Consider the following 23,393-nt stretch of genomic DNA (forward strand, 5'->3'; position numbering starts at 1 on the left):
CGAGACTACTACAGGCAACATCCAAACTAAACGAAAAAAATCAGAGGTCATAGTCAACACGCAAAAAGCCTGAAGTTTGTCAACGTGTAAACAGAAATCGATGTCCTCCGAAAGGTCTAACCTATTAACTGTTGTGTTTATTAATTATGCATATCGTAAATTTTGATTGTTAACTTTATATTGTGGTTCATTTCAGGATTCTCTAATTTAAAGGGGGAGCAAAGTGAGCAAAGTGCTGTGTATTCATTTTTGTTCCTAGTTGGAACAAGGTCACTTTAAGAGTCAGATCACGTGACATATTGATGACATCATTGGCCATTTGTGTGGTCAAATGGGCAGTCTATTCTAACAGTCTGCAGATAATAAAGCTCTTGTTTGTACCTTCGTGGTCTGCAAGACAACCCTTTAAAATGCCACAGATACCATCTTGTCCCGCGGATGCCACGTTCGATGGATGGGCACTGCCATTTTGTGCACACCCAGCCATGTGCGACCAATAGGAGCCGCCATCTTGGATGGACTCCCAGGACCCCAGCTCGGCTGACCGCACACCGCCCGAAGAGAACACTCAACTGCTGAGATTAGCCTCGGTGACCCTGGATCAGTCCCGGCCTCGAACACTCTCAACTGCTACAACAACAATACTAATCAACGGGCACAAGACGTCCTGCTTAATCGACTCTGGGAGCACGGAGAGCTTCATACACCCCGACACAGTAAGGCGCTGTTCTCTCCTCGTCCACCCCGTTAATCAAAAAATCTCCCTGGCCTCCGGTTCCCACTCAGTAGAGATAAAGGGGTTTTGTGTAGCAAACCACACAGCCCAGGGAAGGGAGTTTAAAAATTACGTCCTTCCCCACATCTGCGCAGCCACACTCCTAGGTTTAGACTTCCAGTGTAATCTCCAAAGTCTAACTTTCAAATTTGGCAGCCCTATACTCCCCCTCACTGTCTGCGGCCTCGCGACCTTCAAGATTGATCCGCCTTCCCTGTTTGCGAACCTCACCCCGGATTGCAAACCCGTCACCACCAGGAGCAGACGGTACAATGCCCAGGATCGGATCTTTATTAGGTCAGAGGTCCAAAGGCTACTGAGGGAAGGAGTCATTGAAGCTAGCAACAGTCCCTGGAGAGCTCGAGTAGTAGTGGTAAAGACCGAGGAGAAGCATAGGATGGTCATCGACTACAGTCAGACCATCAACAGGTTTACGCAGCTGGACGCGTACCCTCTCCCCCGCACATCCGACCTGGTAAACCGGATCGCGCATTACAAGTCTTCTCCACGGTGGATCTTAAGTCCGCCTACCACCAGCTCCCCATCCGCACTAGTGAACGCAAATACACTGCCTTCGAGGCAGATGGGCAGCTCTATCACATTTTGAGGGTTCCCTTCGGTGTCACCAACGGGGTCTCGGTCTTCCAGCGCGAGATGGACCGAATGGTTGACCGGTACGGTTTACGGGCAACATTCCCATATCTCGATAATGTCACCATCTGCGGCCACGACACCAACCTCCGAAAATTCCTCCAGACCGCAAAGATCCTTAACCTCACATATAACAAGGATAAATGCGTGTTTAGCACCGACCGCCTAGCCATTCTCAGCTACGTAGTGCGAAATGGAGTTATAGGCCCCGACCCTGAACTTGTGCGCCCCCTTATGGAGTTCCCCCTCCCTCACTGCTCCAAGGCCCTGAAGCGCTGCCTAGGGTTTTTCAGCTACTACGCCCAGTGGGTCCCCAACTATGCGGACAAGGCCCGTCCCCTGAACCAGTCCACAGCTTTTCCCCTGCCGATAGAGGCCCGCCAGGCCTTCAGCCGCCTCAAAGCAGACATTGCAAAGGCCATGATGCACGCCATCGATGAGTCCCTACCCTTCCAGGTCGAGAGCGACACGTTTAATGTAGCTCTGGCGGCCACCCTCAACCAAGTGGGCAGACCCGTGGCCTTCTTCTCCCGAACCCTCCTTGCTTCCGAAATCCGCCACTCTTCAGTCGAAAAGGAGGCCCAGGCCATAGTAGAAGCTGTGCGACATTGGAGGCATTACCTGGCCGGCAGGAGATTCACTCTCCTCACTGACCAACGGCTGGTTGCTTTCATGTTCGATAATGCACAGTGGGGCAAGATGAAAAACGACAAGATCTTGCGGTGGAGGATCGAACTCTCCACCTACAACTACGAGATCTTGTATCATCCCGAGAAGCTAAACGAGCCTCCTGATGCTCTGTCCCGCGGCACATGTGCCAACGCACAAGTGGACCGCCTCCAAGCCCTCCACGAGGACCTCTGCCACCCGGGGGTCACTCGCTTTTTCCACTTTATCAAGACCCGCAACCTGCCTTACTCCATCGAGGAGGTCAGGACAGCCACAAGAGACTGTTAAATCTGCGCAGAGTGCAAACTGCACTTCTACCGGCCAGAGAAAGTGCACCTGATAAAGGCTTCCCGTCCCTTTGAACGCCTCAGCATGGACTTCAAAGGCCCCCTCCCCTCCACCGACCGCAACACGTACTTCCTGAACGTGATTGACAAGTATTCCCAGTTCCCATTCGCCATCCCCTGCCCCGACATGACCGCAACCACCATCATCAAGGCCCTCCATAGCATCTTTGCACTGTTCGGGTTCCCCGCTTACATACATAGTGATAGGGGGTCCTCCTTTATGAGCGTCGAACTGCGTCAGTTCCTGCTCAGCAAGGGCATTGCCTCGAGCAGGATGACCAGTTACAACCCCCTGGGTAACGGACAGGTAGAGAGGGAGAACAGAACGGTCTGGAAGACCATCCTACTGGCCCTACGGTCCAGGAACCTCCCAGTCTCCCGTTGGCAGGAAGTCCCGGATGCCCTCCACTCCATCCGGTCACTGCTTTGTACCACAACCAACCAAACACCTCACGAACGTCTCCTTCTCTTCCCCAGGAAGTCCTCCTCTGGCACCTCGCTCCCGAACTGGCTGGCAGCTCCCGGACCCATCCTGCTCCGAAAACACGTGCGGGCGCACAAGTCGGACCCATTGGTCGAGAGGGTCCATCTTCTCCACTACACCACTACACGCTAACCCCCAGTACACCTACGTGGCGAACCCCGACGGCCGACAAGATACGGTCTCCCTACGGGGCCTGGCGCCCGCCGGAGCCCCACGCACACCCCAGCCACCAGTCCCACCCTCCCCTCCACCGGGGCACCTTACAGGAGGATCGGTCCTTCCGCCGGCCCCGTCTAGGCCCCCCCACCCGCCGACGCACCCCACAGACGCTCCCTTACCAGATCACCGTTTTCCCCACCACCGCCGTCGAGGGGTGTCGAAGCTGCCACAGAGATCGAGGCCATGCCCCCGGAGTCACAGACGCCCGAGCCTCCACCAGAGTCACCACCGAAGCTTTGACGATCACAGAGGACAACCAGGGCCCCGATCGACTGATTGCTTCATTTTAAAGTGTATGGTTAATTATGAATCATAAATTGTAAATAGTAAATAGAATTGTAAATAGTTACAAAACGCTGTACGGCGGTATTATGGTACCTCCATAACTATAATTTCTGCCACGTTACTATGTTGTAATATCAGGCCACCACCCGTAATTGAAAATATGGAAAGATGTGTCATTTGAAACATGGAAGTCTGGCAATATCTGGTCTGAGAGAAACATGAGAGGATACAGGGAAAGATCCCACAAAGGGTTAACAGCAGCTGCCAGGAGAGAATTGTTTTTGTGAAGGCCACGAAGAATCCAGCACGAGTTTCAAGGATACAAAGAAATAACATTTATTTCTTTATACAATAACATATATACACACAACAGCAGCAACGTCACTTGGTGCTGACTCCTTTCTGCTGGTTCCAAACTGGCCAGCTTTATTTATGCAGGGAGTCTGCTAAAGATTTCTCCGCCCCCCTCATTGGGGAAGTTCATGCTCCCACAGGATTGTGGGATTGTCATTAGTCCCCAGCCAATGGTAAGCAGGCAGGTTATAACAATTGTAAAATGCAGATATCCTTGGTCAAGCAGGCTTAGCAAACAAGACAAACAGGATTTTGAATGAAGCCAAAAACAATGGCTCACACCTTCATTGAAAGTAACTATCTTAGTAAGCATCTGGAAAAGAATGGATGAGGTTCAGTTGAATTTTGTGACAATTCTAGGTGTGAAATTTTGCTAATACCAGGTAAATTAAAGAAAACTGGAGACTATCAGTCTACGAGAAACATAATTCAAAGCCAAAATCAAAGTCAAAATTATGAGCTGAGGACACAATTGGAAAATAAAACTATAGAAAAAACAGGAATTAAAACACCAGGTTAAAGTCAAACAGGTTTGTTTCAAACACTAGCTTTCGGAGCACTGCTCATTCCTCAGGTGAATGAAGAGGTATGTTCCAGAAACATATATATAGACAAATTCAAAGATGCAAGACAATGCTTAGAATGCGAGCATTTGCAGTTAATTACAAACAAGCACCAAGTCCTAGCTTGGCTGGTAGTGAGAAGGGCCCTCCCTGTCAGATTCTTCATTTAAGACTCCCCAACAAAAAGAGACTTCTCTCCAGGCCATCCTATCAAACTCATTCATAATCTTAAAGATTTCTATTGGGTCACTTCTTAGTCCCCTCATTTTTGAGTAAAGAGCCCCAGCCTGAGGTGACCTCCTCCTCCATCCCTCAGCATGTCCCTCCTGGCTGTCAATGCCTCCACAAGAGCGCGCCGACACTAATCAGAAAAATGGGGCTTGCTGCCCACCTCAGGTTTCCTCCCACCTGCAGCGTCTTCTTGTCATCCCCATGATGCAGACCTCCCTGTGCTGCCTCTGTTGTCATCAGCAGCCTCTGGCAGTCGTCTTTAGACTGCGTGCCAGGCCGCCATCGGACATGGTTCAGGGGCAGCACGGTAGCATTGTGGATAGCACAATTGCTTCACAGCTCCAGGGTCACAGGTTCGATTCCAACTTGGGTCACTGTCTGTGCGGAGTCTGCACATCCTCCCCGTGTGTGCGTGGGTTTCCTCCAGGTGCTCCGGTTTCCTCCCACTGTGCAGGTTAGGTGGATTGGCCATGATAAATTGCCCTTAGTGTTGGGTGGGGTTACTGGGTTACTGGGTTATGGGGATAGGGTGGAGGTGTTGATCTTGGGTAGGGTGCTCTTTCCAAGAGCCGGTGCAGACTCGATGGGCTGAATGGCCTCCTTCTGCACTGTAAATTCTATGATCTATGATCTACATCCGAAGACTCTGCGCCGTTGCACACTGCCCTCTGAGTGGCTGTGCGGGAAATGAGACGGTCACCACCTCCTTGTGGAATGTGCCTTTGCAAAGAAGGTCTGGAGAGAGATGCTGTGGTATCTGTCAAGGTTCATCCCGAGCAGCTCTGTGACACAGGACTCTGTGCTCTATGGACTATTTCCAGGGACACACACCGAGACAAACATCAACTGCTGCTGGAAGGTCATCAACTCGGTGAAAGATGCTCTTTGGTCTGCCCGAAACTTGCTGATCTTCCAGTGCAAAGAGCTGTCCTCGACCAAGTGTTGCAGACTGGCACATTCCAAGGTCCAGGACTGCACTCAAGGGACGCACTCAAGCTTGGGGCAGCTGCCGCCAAGGCGCAATGGGGAAAGACCACTGTGTAAGGTCTTACCAGCAAATGTACACCGAGGGGCGGGTAACAGTGTAAACCCCCCTCGGTCTGGGTCATTAACACTCCAATGTATAAAAGAAACATGACAATGTAAATATTTAAGAAGGAATTGTAACGTAAAGAGCGATATGTGTGTAAGGTTATCAAAATTGAATGGAAGAAAGTTAAGGGAATGTGTAACTCTGATGGAAATGTACATTCAAGACAATTCGAAATGTTCTGTAATGTTCATGATAGATTTTATGAATAAAGTATATGTTTTGAAAAAAAAAAGTTTACATATCCAGAGATAGGGGTAACCCCAGGTTAAAGCGGTGTGAATTGTCTCAAGCCAGGACAGTTGGTAGGATTTTGCAAGCCCAGGCCAGATGGTGGGGGGTGAATGTAATGCGACATGAATCCCAGGTCCCGGTTGAGGCCGCACTCATGTGTGCGGAACTTGGCTATAAGTTTCTGCTCGGCGATTCTGCGTTGTCGCGTGTTCTGAAGGCCGCCTTGGAGAACGCTTACCCGGAGATCAGAGGCTGAATGCCCTTGACTGCTGAAGTGTTCCCCGACTGGAAGGGAACATTCCTGCCTGTTGATTGTCGCACAATGTCTGTTCATTCGTTGTCGCAGCGTCTGCATGGTCTCGCCAATGTACCATGCTTCGGGACATCCTTTCCTGCAGCGTATGAGGTAGACAACGTTGGCCGTGTCGCACGAGTATGTACCGCGTACCTGGTGCGTGGTGTTCTCACGTGTAATAGTGGTATCCACGTCGATGATCTGGCACGTCTTGCAGAGATTGCCATGGCAGGGTTGTGTGGTGTTGTGGTCGCTGTTCTGAAGGCTGGGTAGTTTGCTGCAAACAATGGTTTGTTTGAGGTTGCGCGGTTGTTTGAAGGCAAGTAGTGGGGGTGTGGGGATGACCTTGGCAAGATGTTCATCTTCATCGATGACGTGTTGAAAGCTGCGAAGACGATGTCGTAGTTTCTCCGCTCCGGGAAAGTACTGGACGACGAAGGGTACTCTGTCGGTTGTGTCCCATGTTTGTCTTCTGAGGAGGTTGGTGCGGTTTTTTACTGTGGCGCGTTGGAACATTCGATCGATGAGTCGAGCGCCATATCCCGTTTGTACGAGGGCATCTTTCAGTGTCTGCAGATGTCTGTTACGCTCCTCCTCGTCAGAGCACATCCTGTGTATATCTCTTCATTCACCTGAGGAAGGAGCAGCGCTCCGAAAGCTAGTGTTTGAAACAAACCTGTTGGACTTTAACCTGGTGTTGTAAGACTTCTTACTGTGCTCACCCCAGTCCAACGCCGGCATCTCCACATCAGGAATTAAAAGTAACACCTCTTGAAACCAAAGCATTTTGAACATCACAAAGGAAACAATGTAATCTGAGAGCTGAGGTCATGTCAAAATGAATACTTAGTTGGATTAGAATGTTAAGATCAAAGATACTTTTTACAATCAAAGAAAATCAAGAGTTACAATACAGTCATAAAAACGTAATAACTGTTAGAAAGAGAATATAAACCGAGAGACCAGAGCAGAAACTACACAGAACCAGAACTCAGAGGGAGATAGAGAGAAGCAGAGGAGGAAAAAGCAGCTCAGAGTCAGATTACAGTCAGCTCGGCCATGGGAAATGGACAGGGCAAAGCAGCCGAGCTAAAGTAGCAAATACATCTAAGGAAGACTAGAATTTAAAAAGTAGGCAGAGTCAACTCAGAGTCAACTCAGAGATATCCAGCAGAGCCAGCTCTCACAGCTCGGTACATGGGAAAGATAGGACACAGCAACCGAGCTAACCAGCGAATACATCTAAAGAAGACCAGACTTTAAAGAAGATTGATTGTCAAGGTGGGCCTGAAGGTCCTTTCAACCAACCAGAAGGATCCAGAAGCAAGATCTTTTTCCTTTCTGTAAAGAAAGTAATTGCAGCTTTTGAAAGAAAAAATATAATAATAAAATAACTTAATTTAACCTGAAATAGTGGTTATTCCAAAGTCTACTTTACTTACTTAGCAATGGGGGACCCAGGATCGATGCTACTAAGTGGTAAGTAGATTAAATCTTCGGTGAAGGTATGGGTTATACCGGGGGATAACTTGAAACCATAGTTTGACCTGAATAGCACCCACTGAAGCCTGCATCGGAGTCAGGGAGTGAGAATCTCTGATCACCATTTAGAATGTCGGCCCTCTTTGGTATAGGGGGACTTCTAGGAATAGTGGTGAGTTTTCAACAACATGGCGCCCAACGTTTAATTAAAACCGTGTTAATTACACCTAGCGGGTTGCTTTATTTTCTGCATGGCACCCGACGTGTTAACACCGTGTTAATTACGCCCAGCCGGTTGGTTTGCTTTCTCCATGGCATCCAGCGTGGAGACCTAGAATATTAGAAGTTTCTAGCTCCCAAGCAATGGTTGGAATATTTGAAGTTTCTAACCGGCAGAAAGGCTAGAATATTAGAACTTTCTGGTCTATGTGTGAGTCAGACTTTACCTGCCGAGTTAAGTCTGGAAAGTCATGTGTGATTGACTTTTGTAAGGATATTCTGTGGATCGAGGGGACTAAAACACAGGTTGGGTGTGAAAATCAGCAGACTAGAAGATGCTGACCCTGAGAAAAAGTCTGCAAGACATCTTGGTGACAGCACTAAAAATCTTGCATCCATTACTGGTAAAAAGAGGCCAAAAAATAAATCATCCTTAGAGTAAGGCAGATTGTGAGGTTAAAGCCTAGAGAATTAGGGGACGCCTAGAATCTTTAGAAACCAAACCAATCGGCCCTTAACTAAAACAGGAAGATAGTGCCTTAGTTAGCCTTGGATAGGGCCCAGAAAGGGTACTTATCCTTAATTTCAGATTGCAACTGAAAGGGACAACCAGGAACAGAAGTTAGAATTCCGAAAAATGGCAATTAGAATAATCCTTTTGCTCTGAAACATGGTCAAGAGAGTTGAAGCAATGAAACAAGAGTGGAAGAAATTAACAGAGGCAAAAAAACTCCTGCATAAGTGAGACTTATCAGCACGGAGGGGTCTCGATTTTTGTTAAGAGTAACTAAAACCCTACTGAATAGAGGTCCAAGATCTCAGTGGATAAATGTGTATGTGTGTTTAATAGGGGTTTGTGAAACCCTACAAAGTAGAGATCCAAGATCTGAGTGGATGAATGAGTGTGTGTATGTTTAATAAGGAATTGTGAATTTACTTTGGTGTTTGTAATTTTAAAAAATGTTGTATTTTGCAAAACCGAGTTTCACATTAATTAGAAGTTATAAATGGCAGGTAGAAATGTGATCAGTATTATGAGGTGGTACATCAGTATGTTCAGAGCTAAATTGGTCTCAGAATAAACAGATAAAGAGTTTGTACTGGGCAGCAGTCAGAGCTGCTTGCAGGCTTTGAAACTGAGCGTTGAAATTGACACTGCATAGCTCTGCAGGGTCCTAGTGCCCGATCATCACAAGAATGTCACGAGAAAAAAATAATGATGTTTAGAATGTTAAATACATTGAAGATGGAGCTTTAGAGACTAAACGTATTGGATCAGAAGTTAGATTAAGAGAATTACTTGCAGTATAAGGAAATGAAAATCTGATGGCAGGAAAAGATTTAGTAAAAATAGATGCAGGAATAATTAAGATATTAAAACAATTGATAATAGAGAGGAAGTTTGGGTGAAGCTAACAACTAAACTGCAGGGAAAATAATCAGTGAAGTTGTAAAATGTAAAGACAAGATTGTTCAGAATCTGGGTAAACATACAGTTGACTTAGAGAAGCATTGTGTCTGGGGCAAAAGAAATTGTATCACAATTAAAACACATGACCCAATTGGTGGGAAGACAGTAAATTAAAACCCGTTAGCAGCATAGATTGGACAGATGATGAAGTAAAAATGTCATGTTCAGAACTAATCTTCATAAAAATCCGGTCGTAATCAAAATAAAATAATTAAAGTAAACCCAATAGCAATATCAGGAATGTATCAGGGTAAGGTTTTGACCAGATTGGATCACTGAGTGAGCAAAAGAGGAGGAGTTTGAAATTCTTCGAATCTCACTCAGGGGTGCAATGACAGAAGGAGGAGGCTTAACAGGCCTTAATTGTATGATGTAAATCAAGGATAAGGAAAATAAACCAGTTAAAAAAAAAGGAAAGAAATGGTAGCAAAAGAAATCCGGAAGTCCTGGAGAGGGCACGTCTGGAGTGTTCAAACGAAGATAGAAAGTACAAATTAAAGAATAGGGCCCTCTCCACCCTTGACCTGTTAATTTGATTTTTCAAATGGAAAAAATAAATAACAGATAAACCAGTTCACAAGAAGGAAGAGAACTACACTCCAGAAAAGAATGCTTTAGACAGGATTGGGGGGAAACTAATGATACAATTGGCTACATATTTGAGGGAATTAAATGACAGAGCCCGGAGGAAAACTTTACGGGTTAGAAACAAAGCAAAATATCAAATTATTACTGAACAGTGAAACCTCCGGTCAGACATCTCTAATTGGACATCAGCTGATGGATGATCTGTGGTCTCCACGGGGTATGTACTACGCAATGGAGTTATTAAGGGTCTCGACAGACAGCAGCGACTGACGAGGAACCTCAATATGATAAAAGGCAATAGTTTAAGAATTTTTGTAGCTTGATGCCACGGTGGGAAAATTATTACCAATGCAGCAAACAATATTGCATTGAAGAGCTGTAATCGTTATTAAGGAAGAAATGTCATGTAATTTGGTAGGGACTGTTATGTATGATAATGTGGCTATGTGTGCTGTTCAAGAACTTGATCAGCATTTCTAAACTGTGTGAATGTTTTAATAGAGGGGGAATAGTGGTAGTTTAGTGTGTTTTCTTGATTTAACTACATAGAACATCATAAATAATATTGATGTTGTTTACACGCCATACTTAGTATATAATGACTATTGGTCCCAAAGCCACGAAGGGATGTGTCGATATTGTACTTTACTTTTCATGTTGAAATTGTGATAACAGTTGCAAATATGTAAAGTTGTAACACAGAATCTATTTGTGTGGTTAGGTGATGACTAATGTGTTAAGATAAGACTTATTTTATTTTTACTGTGTGTTTAACAATAGGGAGAATTTATTTGGAAAAAGTGACAGTTCGATGTGGTTTTGAAAATGAAAATGAAAATTGCTTATTGTCACAAGTAGACTTCAATGAAGTTACTGTGAAAAGCCCCTAGTCGCCACATTCTGGCACCTGTTCGGGGAGGCTGGTACGGGAATTGAACCGTGCTGCTGGCCTGCCTTGGTCTGCTTTTAAAGCCAGCGATTTAGCTGTGTGCTAATCAGCCCCATTATTTTATTGCGAATACTGTGGTCATATTATGTTGCAAATGTTGTAATGGAAAATATACATTTTCATGTTGTAAGGGAAATTATAACAGACGAAAGGGATTTAAAGGAAATTTGTCAGAATGATATTCTCTCATGTACACCAGGGGCTGGCAGACATACATGGTTCAGGACAATGTTAGACATTAATGTGGAGGAGTCAGGGATAGAAGCAGGATCAATTGAACCTTTTAAATTAATGAAGCAAGGGAATCAGTGGGTGCTACATGATATCATAATTTACCATTCCAATGAGAAACAGAAAGCAGTTTGGATGACAGAAAAATGGGACACTAAACAGCCAGTGATGGACAAATGACCTTTTTGGTTACTGATGGACTGAGTTGTGTGCTGTTTCTAAGGGACATGAGGAAGTTTCTACGGTGCTGCTACCTCAAGGAAGTAAATGCTTTGGAGGTAGTGGAACACACGGATATAGCTATTGTGTTACCTTCCTGAGCAGCTTCGGCTATGGTTCACGGTAATTGGACTTGAGGAAAGAACGAAAAAAACCACTGGTCTGTGATATGGATACATTTACGAATTGATTTCGGTTCACAATTTAAAATCACAAAACATGTACATACAAATGAGAAAGATCGGGGATAAATGTTAGTCAGTACAATTATTTGGGGGGATAATTGCCGAAATGATATAGTAATGTTTCAAATATCAAGATGGGGAGTAATTGAAAATATGGAAAGATGTGTCATTTGAAACATGGAAGTCTGGCAATATCTGGTCTGAGAGAAACATGGCAGGCGACAGGGAAAGATTCCATAAAGGGTTAACAGCAGCTGCCTGGAGAGGATTGTAAAATGCAGATATCCTTGGTCAAGCAGGCTTAGCAAACAAGACAAACAGGATTTTGAATGAAGCCAAAAACAATGGCTCACACCTTCATTGAAAGTAACTATCTTAATAAGCATCTGGAAAAGAATGGATGAGGTTCAGTTGAATTTTGTGACAGTTCTAGGTGTGAAATTTTGCTAATGTCAGGTAAATTAAAGAAAACTGAAGACTATCAGTCTACGAGAAACATAATTCAGAGCCAAAATCAAAGTCAAAATTATGAGCTGAGGACACAATTGGAAAATAAAACTATAGAAATGACAGGAATTAAATGTAACACCTCTTGAAAGCAAAGCATTTTGAACATCACAAAGGAAACAATGTAATCAGAGACCTGAGAGCTGAGGTCATGTCAAAATGAATACTTAGTTGGATTAGAATGTTTAGATGAAAGATACTTTTTACAATCAAAGAAAATCAAGAGTTACTTTACAATAAAGTCATAAAAACGTAATAACTGTTAGAAAGAGAATATAAATGAGAGACCAGAGCAGGAACTACACAGAACCAGAACTCAGAGGGAGAGAGAGAGAAGCAGAGAAGGAAAAAGCAGCTCAGAGTCAGATTACGGTCAGCTCGGCCATGGGAAATGGACAGGACAAAGCAGCCGAGGTAAAATAGCTAATACATCTAAGGAAGACTAGAATTTAAAGAGTAGGCAGAGTCAACTCAGAGTCAGCTCAGAGATAGCCAGCAGAGCCAGCTCTCACAGCTCGGTACATGGGAAAGATAGGACACAGCAGTAGCTAACCAGCGAATACATCCAAAGAAGACCAGACTTTAAAGAAGATTGATTGTCAAGGTGGGCCTGAAGGTCCCTTCAACCAACCAGAAGGATCCAGAAGCAAGATCTTTTTCCTTTCTGTAAAGAAAGTAATTGCAGCTTTTGAAAGAAAATATATAATAAAATAACTTAATTTAACCTGAAATAGTGGTTATTCCAAAGTCTACTTTACTTCCCTAGCAATGGGGGACCCAGGATCGATGCTACTAAGTGGTAAGTAGATGTAATCTTCGGTGAAGGTATGGGTTATATCGGGGGATAACTTGAAAACATAGTTTGACCTGAATAGCACCCACTGAAGCCTGCATCGGAGTCAGAGAGTGAGAATCCCTGATCACCATTTAGAATGTCGGCCCTTTTTGGTATAGGGGGACTTCTAAGAATAGTGGTGTGTTTTCAACAACACACCTCCGCCGGATTCTTTTTTTAACAGGGGTGAATGTGGTAGTCTGTGTAGAGGTATTACGGTACCTGGTAATGCTGAAACACCATTGGCAGATATTGCATGTTTCCTATTGGTCAAGCTGTATGGTAGCTCCACCCTGCAAGGCGGGGTATAAGAGCCCGTGCCGCCCCAGCAGCCTTCATTCTGTACCTGAGCTGCTGGGGGAAACATCTAGCTTATTAAAGCCTTCAGTTGGACTACAACCTCACTTTAGTGGTCATTGATCGTGCATCACACTGGGCCTGGGCGCTGGTGGCAGAGGCCATGAGCGCCGTGGACCCCACCGCCTGGACTAGCCAGCAATGCATTGGAAGAAGCTGCACGACCACCTCAGGGCGGCCTGCTGGAAGCCCGCTCCGCCATGCTCCACCCCCAAATTGGCTGAAGACCCGATGGTGTGGATCTAATGTGGTCCAGCCGGTCGGGAAACTAGTGTGGCTCGGGGGCGGGCCGAACAGAAGGCAGGGCGGGCCTTATACCCAGCCTGGAAATGTTTGTATGGGCGGTCAGGGTTGGGCGCACAGTTGATCGGGGGGTTTATTTTCAGGGTCCGAGGTCCCAGTCCGCCATGGAGCACTGCACGGCCGCTGGAGGCCGTGCCGTGCACATGTGGGGCCTCCGACCCATAAGTGCGGGGGCCCGTATCTGCAGCAAAAACTTCTAGATCTACGACGGGTCCCTGCTAGTCCCCTGCAGGGCTAGGAATTTGTGGCCCTTTCACGCCAGTTTTTCTGCCGTGAAAGTTCACAGTTCTGATGCAGGAGTGGGGACATAGTCCCAATAACGGAGAATCCAGCCCCTGGTCTAAAACCTCAGCTGTGCAGCTGGAGAGCTACGTGCTGGTTTTCAGTCAGAGCCGGACGCTCTGAAAAACGTGGGAAAATTCCGCCTGGAGTCTAAAAAAAGCTGCATTCTCACCAGTGACGATAAAGAAGCATTGCTGCAGGATTCACAACTCGTGCACCATGGTTCAGGGTGAAAAACTGCAAGGTCCGATGGACAATCTTTTGATGTACTTAAGTCAGGGATGTCCAATTTGTGGCCTTGCAGCCCATAAAGCCACCAAACCCTGGAAACACAACTATCGAAGCTCAAGCAACTCAGTCGTATTTATACTTGTAAATTGTTCATTGCACTTGTTCATTAGTGAATCCACCTGGAGGATAGAAAAGGGTAGTTGCCTTATTCATGGATAAATCCTAAACCAGAACACCAAGATCTGTTGCTAAACTACTTCATATATACAGAAATTAATAGGAACATGGATGACACACAATCTATAGACAGGGAGATGCCTTTCATTAAATTCCTGCCAGTCTTATTTTGACATGGCATTAACTCAGTCGCCTTGCTTCAAAAAAACACTGGAATTTGGTGTAAGCCCCCTTGGAAAACGTCCCCTTGTCTGTCATCAATTCAATCAAGATTTGCCCAGTAATTTTCTTGAAGGCAGTGTCTCCATGTGCTTCACATGCAATTAATTATTTTCATTAGCAGTGACAAATACAAAGAGACAAAGAGGGGTGACATAAATGACCAGTTAATATGTTTATTTTTGGTCTTGCTTCATGTGGGAATGGTAGCCAAAGTAACAGAACTCCTTGCTCTTTGAACAGTGTTGAAGGATATTTAACCTCTGCCTGGGTAGACATTTGGGACCTCAGTTCATCAAGTTATTTGACATTGCTGACATCACTTATTACTGCATGAAATGCTACCCTAGTTAATGTACTCAAGTCGCAAACTGGGGCTTGAACCCGCCATAAATCAGCAAACTTTGCTCAGTTGGTCACACGAGAAATGGAAGCAAAAAGCACAAGGAGAGAACAGCTTTGAGTGAGGGGTTTAGACTCTGCTGCTTTTTTAATAGCACTGCTATTATGTTAACGGCGATGTCATGTGGCCAGTAAAGTACGTGGATATAAATGGAATGACAAGAGAAGATCACAGTTATAAATGGCATGGTGACATACTGCAGGTTGGAACACTCTCGGTAATCTTTTTTCCATACAGTACATCCTAGCCATTTCCTGTGGCATTGAGAAACTGATACTTTGACACACAACTAAAAGTCATACTGTTACAATAGCAAACTGCACGTGGTCTGTATCTAATTCCACGATTACCCACGGAATTTGTAGTGCGTTTCTTGAAGAAGTTATTTTGCTAATAAGCTACTGTCATTTTAGAGTTTGCTAATTAGAAAATATTCACGTTGAATCACATTTGCCACAGCAACTATATTGGGCTAATTTAGAATAATGTCTATGATAACTATCAAGCCATCAGTGTAAGCAGCAGTAATACTGGGTGAACATTGGGCTGAGTTTGTCATTGGCATGCTAACAGGTCCAAAAGCAATGGGACGGCCCTCTTCGGCTGTCAGTGGGGGTGCATCTTGTCAGTTGCAGCCAATTAATCGGTAGAATTGTAACAGCGGTGGGAACAGGCTCTTAATTGGCCACTTAAGTGGGGTTAATTTGGCCTCGGGCAGGGGACAGTTCGCCTGCCACCTTCCCTGCTGGCAAGATGGCACGGCAGCGGCAAGACAGTGGGAAAAACCACCCCCCCCACCTTCCCTTGTAGGCCCCCCCACCCTCAGCCTCTCAGCCCATCCCCAGGGGGCTAGTAAAATTCAGTGTATTGTTCCTCAGCTTCTGAGTCATAAACAACTGGACTGCAGTTGATATTCCTGCTGCAATGGAAATGCACGGCTCTATTTTGCTGCTGGCTTTGGGACCCCAACATTGGGATCAATTGTGATTCCCAAGCCGGCACCTGTCAGCAGCGGGATCAGCTCAGTGAGTTAACTAGCGGCCTCGGGGCCTAACAGCTGGTTCAAAGAGGTGGCAGTTCTGAAACCTCCTCAACGCCAGCAGGAGAGGTGGGCGCAGCTGAGGCAGATCAGAAACCCCGGGCACCTCCAGGTAACAAATTAAAAATAAAACATTCATGGGCCAGAGGGGAAACCCCTCTGGGGAGACTGTTGGGATCCAGAGTGGCGGTGGTGCTGCCTTACCAGCCCATGGCTTGCTCTTTGGGCCAAGGAGACACCTCGTCCATGCCCCCCCCTTCTCCATTGCTAGAGGGACGCTGACTCCAGGAAGCTGGTGGTCTCCCATGTAGAGGGGAGCTGTCCTACAGTCCACAGGATGCTGATGGTCCTACTTTATGAGCCTTAATTGCGACTTTTATTATGTCAGTCACAGAACAGACAAATGTTCTGCAACCCGGTTCACCTCCTGCTCGCTGATGGAAAACTCATCTGTTAGTGGGGCAGTGCCAGGGAGCCATCCCAGCACAGCTACCCCTCATCTCAATCCTGCCACCAGGGGCTGGTAAGATTCAGCCTGCAAAGTCAGAAAGGTAATCCCATTCTTAAAGTTACAAAGTCAATGCGCAGAGTGGACAGGGAAAGCCCTAATCCGTCTCCTTGCTTGGTTCAAAAACAATTCAAATTCAACTTGAATCCAATTCATGGTCTCCAGAAGCAAGATCCAAGCTGACAAGAAAAGACCAAACCAGATCTTGGGTTTGGTCTGATGCTTGAACTTAAATGGAGAATCAGACCCATCCTTCTCCATGCCTGCCAACACTGATAGAGCGACAGTGTACCCCACTTGAGGAAGAATGTGAAGGATTTAGATAGAGTTCAGAAAAGATTGATGAGAATATCTCCAGGGATGAGGGACATTAGTTACGTGGATAGATTGGAAAAGCTGGGTTTAGAGAAGGAAAGGTTGAGAAGGGATTTGATAAAATTATTCAAAATCATGAAGAGTCGAGACAAAGTAGATAGTTCCCATTGGTGGATGGACGGAGAACCAGGGGAAATGAATGTAAGGTGATTGACAAAAGAACCAATGGCGACAGGAAGATAGCGAGTGGCTAGGAGCTGGAATGTACTGTCTGAGAGTGGCAGTGGAGGCAGATTCAATTTGGGGCTTTCAAAAGGAATTGGGTAATTACCTAAAGAGAAAAGGCTATGGGGAAATGAGGCAGGAATGGAATTAGCTGAGTTGCTCTTGCAAAGATTGGGCACAGGCATGATGGGTTTAATAGCCTCCTGCACTGTAACCATTCTGATTCCATGATCCTCGAGACTGACTGACTTGATACTTTTAGTCAGGCTCCCAGGAGTAATATTTCTGTCGCTGCCGATACCTTGGATTGGTGAGGGAGGGTGGTGGGGGAGGTGCAGAGTAGGAGGGGAAAAGGTGTGTGTTATCTGCTACAGGACAGTGTGGCTGGCAGACCCCAGCAACAAGCAATGTTTGATTGATTCCCCAATTCATTTTGTCTGCAAAGAGGTTCATGTGATTCTGCTGAAATTCTTTGTGGCCTCCAATGAATCAAAAATCGTCTTGTTTTGAAATATTGTTATATTGTTTTATTTTGAACAGAACTCAGGCCCTCAAAATTTAAATTATATTGTATCTAACTTTGATATATTGATATAAAAGCTTTATATCTTGAAGTATTTGTTGAACAACCTGCTTATTTCTATGTCACAAGAAGGCCGAGCGTTGACGATGCATTCCATGACATGCCACACACTCAAGTTGATATTTAACGGGTACAACTGTAAAATGGGAAATACAATGAAAAGAAACACTGATCAGCAGCCCATCCATAGTTGCCCCAGATAAATGGCATTGGGCCTTGTTAAACGGCTGCTGTCTTGTAGTCTGGTACTTCCACAATGGTATTCCATAAGGATTTTCATGCTTTTGACCCAGGATGATGGAGGATTTCATTGTCAGAGGAAAAAGTCTTCTTACACAACACTATGTAATTGGTCGAAACGTGAGTGTGGAAACCCCCATTTGATAAAGGCAGGTGAGATTATCAGGTACACAGGGGGCCATGTGGGTGTAATCAGCGACGCAAATATTTTGGAATCTTCCAGTCTGTAAAATCACAATGTTCTATCCTGTAGAGTGCGAATTGGTGAGGTGCACGGTGATAGCCATGCTATCTTATGATGTTATGTTATTTCACAGTCAAAATTTCTCCTCTCTCAATATTCTTGTTTTTCTTCTTCTCCAGTTACTCCCATTGTAACTACAGGCATATTCAGCACTTGGTGTAGCAATAATGTAAACTGATCTCACATTCAATGTGATGTGGGATCTTCTAATCACCATTGATATGAAGCTGCTTAATCCCCTCACTTTCTTAGGGTTTTGTCATGATGCATGAAGAAGACTCTTGTGGTTGGGAGTCAGCAATAAGATGTTATTAATGTAACCTTGACGTGAAGGTTGTTGGAGCATTTTAACACATAATGGATCTCATCAACGTGTATAATCAGTTTACAGCCACAGTGCTAAGTTTTGATTTGGCTATTTTACTGACGTGGAATGACTTGCAGCTGAATATATTACTGTGGTTGACCATTGCAGCTTGTGGAACAGTAAAAGAGGAAAATTTGCGCAATTATAGAGCAGCTTTCACAATCTCTGGACGTCCAAATGCTCTTCAAAGTCAATAAAGTACTTCTTAATTGTCGCTACCGTTGTAATGTGGGGAAATTCAACAGCCAGGTTGGTGCATAACAAAGTCCCATAAACAGAAATGAGAAAAATAACGAAATTGTTTGCTTTGGTGATGATGGTTGAGAAATAAATATTGGCCAGGATACCAGGACAATATCCTTACTCTTCACAAATGTGCACTGCAGACCTGGCTCCCTCAGTCCTGCACAGAAGACTCTAGAGAGGTGTTTGGATCCACAACCTTATGATTCAGAAGTGGGAGTGTTACTGCTGAGTCAAGGCTGACACTTTATGCTTTTTGTGTGCATTTATGCAGGCAACTGTGTACAGTGGAGTGCCCCATATTAACAGAGCAGAAATCATGAGGGAGAGCAAGACCTTGTGGAAAAATCAATACAGGAAATATGAGGCAATGAGAGAACAACAATGTTCAGCATATTGAAAGGAAATTAAAGAAGGAATAGTGTGTGAAGAATAAGGTACAAAGAGAATGAGCCAATGAGCATTGTAAGAAGGGATATTAAAAATGAAATGGTAGACAAATGTTTGAAAGTATTTCTGACAATAGGGGTCCATAACTCAAACAATGGAGTGTAAACCAAGCTAAAACGTGTCACATTAGCTGAAAAAGAGGTCCATAGTTGACTGTTGCTTTTGGCCTAGGTTTGTGTGCGCTGCCTGTGTATAAACTTGGCTATTCTTGTAATAAATCTTACCTTTTTGTGTAGATTCTTCTCTGAACGACATGTCCAAGTTCTTCATGGACATTTTCCATGTAAAGCTTCGCCATATTTCTTTTGCATACAGATAGTGTTTCTCTAAGACTGTCTTGAATGTCATGTGGAATAGTTAAAGACTATCAGATAAAATTGATGTAATGTAATGTGTTTTTATGGTATGAAGTACATCATTAACTTCAAATTATTAATTTAAATAACATGATTTGAATTGCTTTTCATTATCATTGTCAGCCAACCAGATATCTTTATATTAATGTATCAAACAATAATACACACAAAACAGTTCATCAATGGTCCATAATTGCAAGTTTTTCAGTTCCACAAATCCTTTATCTTGAAATGGTGTTACTGTGTCTAGACTCCAGTGATAGACAGAAGAACCTTGTTGGGTCCAAATTATCCAAACCAGTGAAAATCTTGACAAACTTTAACAAGACCCTTCCTCTTCATTCAGAGACTGAAGCTTCATGATAAATTATCTTTTCTCATAACTCTTAATTCAGGAATCTGAACTGTAGTTGTCCTCTGAACTTTATCCAATCATTTTGCACCTTTCCTGAAATTGCACATTGTACTCTAGATACAGCCTCACCCCAGACCAGGTTAAACTTCAACATCACCATTGACTTATGTGTAATGTCTTTAATATTATACCCAGCTTATTACTTCCTTCCTTGACTACCTATGAACACTGACTACAATGGCTGTAAGAACCTAACCACTGTCTCTATCATGGTAGCCATCTTTCTGTAGATGAAATCGCAGAAACTCCTATGCTGGAGGTGAACTAGCAACTTATACCTTTGATCAGTCACAGCCAGCCTCACGGTCAGTTATCTCAAGCATGTTAGCACCAAACATGCAGTCACATTCTCACTTCCTTTTTGATACTGAAGATTTCTAGTCTCTTGTCACTTAACTCAAGCAACTCTGCCCCATCTTTCAATGGCTAAAAACACTTCTGTTTTCAGTCACCATCTCCTACAGTTTTGTTCGACTACCATTTTGCCCTTACAATGAACAACGGGATGGTCACTAGACAACAACAGCTCCCTTAGTTCAGCTTGGCTCTCCATTAGTTAGAAGAAAGCCAATATTGCCTTCTTTCTTGTGGATTCCCTCATTTGTTTCAGGAATAGACTTCTGAAGTGTTTCAGCAAATTTCCTTTTGGCCCCCAGAAATCCCAGTCTATGGTCAAACAGAATATTTTGCTACGATTCTATGTGTATACTCACAGTTCACGATTGTGATTCTTTGAGGAAGAGATGTCTACATCAGGGTAAACTTCAAAGATTTGAGCCTCTGAGCCAAACGTGACATGCTTACATGTGTTTTGCCTTGTGTTTTCCAATACACACTGTTTACTGTGGTTTATTGTGGCTTGTATCCCATTATCATTCACAAAGGTTGATTGTTGCAGGGAGCTATCTGGATATAACCCTGTGTTAGACTGAAAAGCTTGAGCTTGAGTCTTCTGATTTTCTGCAAAAGTAAATAGCAACTAATGTAATACATCATTAAAAATGTAGAGCAATGTATTGCTAAATTATTTATTACAATTTAAAAGTAGAATTAGTACTTGGTTAAGTAGGGATTGATTTCCCATGTTTCTGCCTTAGCCATTGGCTGCTCATATTGGACAACCATTTAAATGAGTGGATAGAAAATATTGGGCTCTTTCCAAAATGTGTAATAGAAATGCCGACCATCTCAAGCGATGTGTGATTTCTCTGTAAAATTAAGCCTAACTTGCGAGAAGGCTCTGAGGTCTCTGGGTTTATCACAGGCTGCTACGCCTTCAGGGAACATGTTTTCTACTTGCATGAGTACGAATAATTGCTTTCCGAAAGGAGAATTATAAAATTTAATTTGTGGAGGCTTTATATTGGAAAAAAAAAAATTTTTGATTGCTGCTCCGCTAGCCACGTTGTAACAGGGTTGCTGATTCCCTGCCTGCTGATGCGCGTCATGGTTACAGAGAGAATCATAGAATTCCTGCAGTGCAGAAGGAAGCCATTCGACCCATCATGGCTGCACCGGCCCTTCAAAAGACCACCCTACCTAAGCCCAATCCCACTCCCTACCCCCGTAGCTCCACCCTAAGGGCCAATCCACCTAACCTGCACACCTTGGGACTGTGGGACGAAACTGGAGCACCCGGAAGAAACCTGCGCAGACATGGAGAGAATGTACAATCTCCACACAGTCATCCGAGGTCTGAATCGAACCCAGGTCCCTGGCGCTGTGAGGCAGCAGTGCTAATCACTGTGCCGCCTCTAACTCTGAGCAACCCTGCAAAGCCACAAAATATCACTCATCCCTTTTAATGAGTTAAGTATCCCACTATTGTTTAAGATACAGCACACATTAGTCATATAAAAAATTAAGGCATGCCAATTACTGAATAGTTTATAAATATTCCTCCACCCAACATTTGCACAATATATACATAATATGAAAGCATGTGTTACATTCAGATTAAGTAAATACATAAGGAATATAATCAATTCATCATTTATGGTTCATTTATATGTTATAAATAATAAACCTCAGAAATGTTTTTATTATCATTGCTTTTACTTAATCTGAATGTTCCATGTGCTACAAAACCACTTTGTGTAATTTAAAATGGTAAAAGATCAAATATAATTTTCTTTTCAAAGTATTCCTCTTAACAAGGAAAGTAATTATTTTCACGTTCAGGGGATAAATGCTGAAGCATATATCAGCTTACATGGACTTCTGGTACAAGAATAGTTCACGCTGCTGGGGTGGAATTCCATTGAAGGCATTTCAATGAACTGTCCCATGATCCAGAGACCCAATAGCATTAGAGACCTTGTTTGTCCTAAGTCTTGATGCTGTAATTGGGTCTCCATTTACAACTATACGTGATTTTATATTTAATGTTTTTACAGATCTCATGACAGGAAAGTGCCACCTGCAATAGAATCACAAGTTCACACAAATCTCTACAAATTAGCAGACAGAATAAGGGAGACAGTTTTATTCAGGAGGTCAATGCCCAGAGTTCAAGCTCAGAAGATCCAAATGGCACAACGGAAATCTTCAAAAGCATGGAACTCGATTCCCTTCCAAATGCGAATATTAGTCAACCTTAACTTGGAATGGAAGCAGGAAGAAAATTAAACAGGGCATGGACAGTGTGACAAACAAGGATATTTGGGCCCTGCACTCTGGGGCCTGAATATTCATGCAGACATTGAAGCTGTAGGACCCACACCGATGGAGAGAGTTTATTAAGTTAGTTCACAGTCAACATGACTTCAAGTCTCAGTGTCCTAGCTATCCCATTTAGAGGTGTACAAATATCCATGACTTAACAATGTAAATGCCAATAAACCTGTAGAATGTAATAACTAAGAGCTTTGACAAAGTGTCATCCAGACTCGAAACCTTAGCTCCCTTCTCTCTCCACAGATGCTGTCAGATCTGCTGAGATTGTCCAGTGTTTTCTGTTTTTTAATCAGATTCCAGCATCAGGTTTTCTTTTCTTTTCCCTCAGGTGTTATCGTGCGGGGCGCAAAGGTTGCTGAGTGAGTGCTTGCTGAGAAGGGAAGTGAATAACAGGTAAGCTCAGGTAAGCTCTTTCTTTCTTTCTTTTTCTTTTTTTATCTAGAGGGGATGGCAGGGAAGGTAGTGCAATGTTCCTCCTGCAGAATGTTTGAGGTGAGGGACGCCGTCAGTGTCCTTGCTGATTTCATCTGTGGGAAGTGCACCCATCTCTAGCTCCTCAGAAACCGCGTTAGGGAACTGGAGCAGGAGCTGGATGAACTTCGGATCATTCGGGAGGCAGAGGTGGTCATAGATAGAAACTTCAGGGATGTAGTTACTCCGAAGAATAAAGATAGATGGGTGACGGTGAGAGGGGCTGGGAGGAAGCAGTCAGTACAAGGATCCCCTGTGGTTGTTCCCTTTAGTAACAAGTATACCACTTTGGATACTGTTGGGGGGGGGGTCGACTTACCAGGGGTAAGCCATGGGGTACAGGTCTCTGGCACAAAAGGGAAGGGGGGAGAGGAGTAGAGCATTAGTCATTGAAGACTCCATAGTT

General features: G+C 44.2%; 1 protein-coding gene across 9 annotated transcripts in view; it reads right to left on the minus strand.

Moving 5' to 3' along the window:
- LOC140426973 (myotilin-like) overlaps positions 1–23,393 on the minus strand; it is a 467,248-nt gene that overhangs the window by 137,294 nt on the left and 306,561 nt on the right. For all 9 annotated transcript variants that reach the window (XM_072512314.1, XM_072512317.1, XM_072512312.1 and 6 more), the window contains one exon: positions 20,554–20,800. In XM_072512314.1, coding sequence (XP_072368415.1) covers positions 20,554–20,800 — 247 coding nt within the window. The remainder of the gene's footprint in view (positions 1–20,553; positions 20,801–23,393) is intronic.

This window comes from Scyliorhinus torazame, chromosome 7 (genome assembly GCF_047496885.1).
Source record: "Scyliorhinus torazame isolate Kashiwa2021f chromosome 7, sScyTor2.1, whole genome shotgun sequence".
NCBI lineage: Eukaryota > Metazoa > Chordata > Chondrichthyes > Carcharhiniformes > Scyliorhinidae > Scyliorhinus > Scyliorhinus torazame.